This window comes from Arachis ipaensis, chromosome B1 (assembly GCF_059453495.1).
Source record: "Arachis ipaensis isolate K30076 ecotype BB chromosome B1, ASM5945349v1, whole genome shotgun sequence".
NCBI lineage: Eukaryota > Viridiplantae > Streptophyta > Magnoliopsida > Fabales > Fabaceae > Arachis > Arachis ipaensis.
The window spans coordinates 14,867,044-14,873,790 of NC_142436.1; the positions used below are offsets into that span (position 1 = coordinate 14,867,044).

At 25.6% G+C, this 6,747-nt stretch overlaps 1 protein-coding gene across 1 annotated transcript; it reads right to left on the reverse strand.

The window, feature by feature from the left end:
• Nucleotides 1–639: 639 nt before the first annotated feature.
• LOC107625775 (uncharacterized) lies at nucleotides 640–6,362 on the reverse strand. Its single transcript, XM_016328488.3, has 4 exons — nucleotides 5,491–6,362; nucleotides 2,881–2,970; nucleotides 2,734–2,801; nucleotides 640–934 (listed from the first exon to the last, which is right to left on the reverse strand). Exons 1-4 carry the CDS (start codon nucleotides 6,142–6,144, stop codon nucleotides 796–798), a joined length of 951 nt encoding a protein of 316 aa, XP_016183974.1. The 5' UTR covers nucleotides 6,145–6,362; the 3' UTR covers nucleotides 640–795.
• Nucleotides 6,363–6,747: the final 385 nt, after the last annotated feature.

Genomic DNA, 6,747 nt, shown 5'->3' on the forward strand with positions numbered 1-6,747 from the left:
AAGATTTTTATCTCTCTAATTTTTTTAAATAAATTGCATTATATTTAAAATTTTTTTCCCAAATAACAATAACCTTATTTATTTTATTAGAAGTTAAATGGATAATAGACTAGAACATAATAAATTTAGCATATTTTTTTTGTTGAATTAATTTATTTTTTACTTTCATTTTATCTATTAATCTATGATACTTAATTAGTTAATTTACTATTTTAAAACTTTTAATTACATTTAAAAATAAATTAAAAATACTAAAGCAATAGAAGAACTCAAATTATAAGAGTCTAACTCTAATATATTGGTCCAGTCCATTTTCAATTTAAATTTATTGTTTGGATATTATAAAGTCCAAAATTCAAAAGTAAATAAAAAAACAAAGAAGCCCACAAAAATTAACTGGTTTACTAAATTGCTGTTCATTTTTTGGTTAAACAGAAAAAAATATTTGGTTCATTTAAAATCGTATATTTTTTATTAACCGATTTTCCAAAAATAACTTAGCTGCTGTATTAATTAATTAATGAACAATGGACACATGTCGGTCAACTAGTTTATCCACCTCATCGTCCGTAAAAAAAGACGTTTATAGCGTAGGTATGTGAGTGGCCGCCTTTATATAAATTTTGGTGAAAAATATAATTTTAAGAGAATGATGAACATTAGAACATTTAGAGAATTATAATACAATAATTTAATATCAGTTACAAATTTCTTTATGTTATCATGCATCTCCTCAATCTTAGGCTAAATCAAACCAAGAATCTGAATTTAGAAGAGTAGACATAAGTGGAGTATTTAATTTCTGGGTTGACTTGGTGAAAAGATGGAATCAATGAACTTCTTGAGGCATCTATTGTAGACACATGGGCGCTCTAGATGAACTAAGTGACCAGCTTTCTTTATTCCTTCTAATGTGCTTCTCTCTCCCAATTGCCTGTATGTCATTAACAATTAATCTTTTTATATCATTCTGTACAAATTCAGTTGTAATCTTAGTAATTAATAAGGGATATACAAAAAAGTTATGTTAATGTATCACTCTTTAGTAAGTGCCAAAGTTTTATTGGGACAATGTGAGATCATGATCTCCTGAATATTTTATAAAAAAAATTATTACGACTTATAATATACGTATTAAAGAAGTTGAATTTGTGTTCATTTCTCTTGTAGATTTTTTACAATGCTATGATTTTTTATTCAAATCTTCTTGCAACCACATTTTTCTTTTGTTTTCCATTATATCTCTCTCTCTTTCTTTTTCTTTCAATATCAAATCTCTCCATTTTTTATTTTTATTTATATCTTAATTTCATAAATTATAATTACAAATAATATTTCTTAAGTTCATAATTAAAATAATAAAGTAATTATTTAAAATTATAATGATTTTATTAAATGAAATCCAACTATAAAATAATAAATTGTATAAACAAATAATTTCATCCTATTTTAGTAATTTTAATATTTTATGTATTTATTAACTAAATTATAAAATAGATAAAATAATTTCACATATTTATTAGGCCACATAGTATATTTAAGACAAATATAATCTGTTTTTAAAAATTGTATTTGCATAAATTTAAATTTTAAATAATTTCTTTATATAACTTATTCTATTTATTAGATAAGCAAAGTAATATTATATATATATATATATATATATATATATATATATATATATATATATATATATATATATATTAAAATGAGTAGTGGTTTATTAAAATAAGTCCAATCTTTTAACTTTTTATGTCATGTCAAAATGTATTATTGTACAATAGAATAAGTAGGATTATAAGATTATATAAAAAACTTTGTTAGATTTTAAGTTTATCATTTCATATTTTCCTTATTGATCTTCAATATTTTTTTTAAAAAAATAATTTCGACAAACAAAAATTATGTTTATTATAATTTCTTTATATTTTTCGGATTTATTATAACTCTATAATTATGAATTTATAATGATTGAAAAATGAAAAATTAATACATTTAATTCAAATATAAATATTTTAATATATAAGTTATATACTTAATTACATATTTAGCTCCCCTGAATTTTTTTTTTTTTAAATCTGCCGCTGTCTTATTAGTAGACTATTACATTAAACCTTTATTTATAACGAAAAACAAATTTTATATTATTTTTTATCCGTTACTTCTAATACTAAAAATAAAAAATATACATAGAAAATATTTAAAAAATAATGTATATAACCTCTCAGTAAATTAAAAATTATTTTATTATAAAATTTAATTTGTGCATTAATATAAAGAAGTTATGTATTAAATATTTAATTATGAATTAATTAACATATTATTAAATTAAAATGTTGATTTCATTACTAATGATATATATTTTTAAAGAGAAATACTAGGGGAATCAGAATTTATTATTTTTTGCCATCATTTAGTCATTAACTCAATTTTTTTAGTTTAGTTTTTATCCCATACTTTTAAATATTGATAGCTAACTGATTACCAAAGACAATAAAATCTAATAGCCTTCTAGCATTCTTCATTTTAAAATTTAGAAATCATAAATATTTAATCAAATGACACTACCTTCGTCTAATTATTGAAATACAATAACACATAGTAAAAATCTATGGTTTATGCAGTACTATTTAAAAAAAAAAAGAAAAAAAGAAATTGAGACATGAATAAATACATAATTGAGCATACAACTCTCATTTATGAATATTTGAACAAAGAGAGAAGTAGTCTTACTCTTTCATATTCTGCGCGAGTTCTAATTTGAAAATTTGATCATTTTCGCCCCATAGAAGATGTATTCTCTGAACAATTATTATTATAAGTTAGTAACAGGAATTGAATGATGAGTTGCAGTTATGAGGATGGTGAAAATTAAAGTACCTGTGGAAAGTTTGGGATGGTGATGTCTCTGTTGCTAATTACTAAGCCCTCTAGTAACTCACCTCGCTCCTTCCTATTCGAGAACATCACCTGTACTCATTCATTCATCAAACTCATCTTCACAAATTAAACACTTAAACTTACTCTACATCATATAATCACTCAAATTCATCTCCTCATATAGTCATATAACATTTCAATTCAATCAAATCAATTTATTAAATTAACTAATGTGCATTAGTATATATATTTTTTTTTTGTCTCTAACGTTTGTGTTTTTTTTTTTAAATATTTTTAACATTTAATTTCATTTAATTTTATTTCTAATGTGTTCAATTCATTTAATTTTATTCCTAACATTTTTAATTTATGTCAAAACTAACTCTAAAGTTTTCAATTTTGTCCTTCAAATTTTACATAAAATTAACATTTGGAGATAATTTTGACTTAAAGATAAAATTGAATGAAACTAAACTTGAAGATAGAAAATATACTTTACCCAATAATTTAAGAGACCAATTTAGCTCATGCATAAAATTTGATGGATTAAATTGAGCATTTGTATTAAAAGATAAAAAAAAAACAAAGAAAAGAGTATTTCGGTAAATGCTGATTCCGCATTTTAGATAAAATTTAAACGTTTTATATATGATGTGAGAGTCAAAATTCAATTAGGTTAACAAATTGTTGACTTTAACAAAAAAAAAAAAAATCGTCTAGGGAACAAAATTTTGTTTTGAGGTTAGAAAAGAATAAGAACTCGTAATATATATATTAAAATAAAAAATATGTTTTAAAACTAAACTAAACAACATGTATAAATACATAAAAGCTTATTTTTAATTTGTTGTATAAATGTTGAATAGTATAATCTACGATAAATAATAAATTTTCTTCGGCTAGTATATATATATTATTTGAGAGTTGGAAATAAGGAATATTGCTATTTGGGGAACCAAATATGAAAATAGATTAGTTTATCAACCACCAAATTAAAATCCCTATATACATATACAACCACTTTCCTATGCTGTCAGGTAATGTTAGTTGAACTATAAGTAACACTCCTGCCATTTTTAATTTCTAGCCGGCATTATGGTCCACTAGCTAGTTGTAGCGTATTTTCTTAAAATATCATTTATTTACCTATATCTTATTCAATTCTTGTGTTGCACCTTTCAATAACATTAACTATATATATAAAATATATAGAATATTAAAAATATTATTGATATATTAAAATCAACTATTATATATTTATATATAAATATATATTATTTAATTTATTTTTAATATATATTTAAAATAGTTGATATATATAATATAAACAATTTGAGTTGCCGTGCTATTTAGGCACCGCTAAAAAGGCCAAAACTATGTAAATCTTAAATTTGTTACTATTAAATTAAATTGAGAACCCCACCTTTTTTTTTATGTATAAATTTTCTTTTACTCTTAAAATTTAAAATGCATGTGTCTAAAATGGGTACTAGTTTACGTCTGTTTCAACTTTGTTTTCATCATATTTTCCATATTCAATTCCTTCACACAATCATCTATTCATCTTTTACCAATCCCAGATGGAATTACATGATACTGCGCCAGGTGCAAGACCTACCTAATCGCTAATATCAATAAGCATGATATATATATATATATATATATATATATTCAATGTTTCACTCATTTAAGTCGAAGACACGTACCCAGAAAATTAAAGATATATATTTATTAGAAGAACGTAGTAACAAGATTAGTAATTCTAAATATTTATTAATAAATTTTGAAACTGGATCAGAAACGATAATCATTCATCGTGTAAAGAAGCTAATAAGTTATTATAGGTCAGGCTTGAAAGTGCACTTTTAAAGTATTTTTGAAGGACAAAAAAAAATAAGAGTTGAACAATAATGAGTAACCAATATGCGCTCACATGATAAATGATCACAAACTGCAAATTAATTTTGTTTTCAGGAGTCTTATGATCTTTGAAACAATAAATTAAACAATGTCCGAATTCGCATTTACTCTTTTATTTTATGAACAATATATATGTTATTATTTTTTTAGTATTAGTTTTAATAATTCAACCAATTAAAAAATGAAAAATATTATACACTAATATTTTTATTAATATTGTTAATATTAATTCAACACTACATTTTTTATATTATTAGGATTTAGAATTTAATGTGTTAGTCAAATATTAATAAAAATAATAAATTTTATTGATTATGTAATGTTTTGTTTTTAAAAAATATTTAATTTATATAGGTATATTTTCAGTGTAAAAGACAATTAAATATATACTAAAGATAAAATCAAAAATTACCATCACATATTTAATGTCTTCAATTCAATTATATTATTCGTCATCAACTCCTAAGAGGATCTGATCATAAAAAACTAAATAAAGTCTATATTAACAAGAAGTTGTACATGTGTCAAACATATTATTCAAAAAATTATTCTAATTAAACGGTTTTGTTTACTTTTTAGCTGATTACGTTTTGGTTCCATATACTTTTCCTTTCAGAAATTGTGATCACCAAAAAAATATTTTATTAAAGAGAAAAAAAAATAAAAGCAAAGTTGCAAAGGCATACATACCTCAAGAAAATCTCTGTGCAAACGATCCGGGAACCACAGCTTCTTGTGGGCAGCAACAGAGAGAAGGGCCTTAAGGCCCTTCACAGATGTAGGCAGCAAGAGCTCGGACGACGAAGAAAATCCAAGCTCTTGCAGCGTGGTAACACTGATGGAATCCGTCATGGCCAAGATGGACCCTGAGATGATCAGTCCTTGGACCATCTCAGGATACATCTCGGCCATCTTAAAAGCCACCATTCCACCATAACTAAACCCAACCACAACACACTTCTCCACCCCAAGCTTCCTCAGCGCCGCCGCCAGACACTGCGCTTGGAACGTCGGTGACCTCTCCGTCTTGTTGGTTTTGGAGCCTCCGAAGAAAAGAAGGTCAGGAACGTAGACAGAGTATTTCTTTGTTAGAGCTCCAATCTGGAACTGCCACGTCACTATCCCTTCGGCGGCGAACCCGTGCACCAGCACCACAGTTGGCTTCTTGGGTTGGGATATGATTTGGGGTTTTTGGTCTTTTTTCTTTGGTTTCTTTACGGTCTCTGAAGGGACCCAGAAACTCATCACTGTCCCTGGCTCTATCTCAACTGTATAGGGAGTTATCCCTGCCATCTTCATTAGAGCATGCATTAAGGGCTTCTGTGCTGCCACAAGATTCACCATGATGATGATGGTGTTCTTCAACTTGTTTCACAATGATATATTTGAAGGGCGCGAATATAAAGAAAAGAGGGTAATCTTTGAAAAGTGGGGTTTGGTGGTGGGTTGTTATCGCTTGTCTTATACTGGAAACTAGAAAGCTATATTTATGTTTTAGAATTTGAAAGAGCATCTCGTGCTAATGGGTGTGTGGCAGCTCATAGTCGCTCACTCATTTTCCTATTTAATTTTTGTAATAAATTGAAGCGTCTTTTATTGTTTTACTAACTTGGGGTCAGGAGTTTGACTTAGTGGAATAAGTTATTTTTCCTTATACAAGTTATTGAATATTTAGATATCTTGGTCGACGTTGAATGTTTGATGACTATAATGATCATCATGGATTGACCATCAAATCAAAATTTGACAAGTGTCTTAATATTTGTTGTTAATTATAAGAATTTTTTTTTTTGTATTGAAAGAGGTTTACTTGTTTGCTTTTAATACTTTTCATTTTTTAGTTTGGTAATGTTTTGGAATTATTATATAAATTCTAATTTAAGTTTGTTTTAATAGGAAATTAGATAAAAATATATACCATAACTAAAATTTGGATGATTTGTAGTT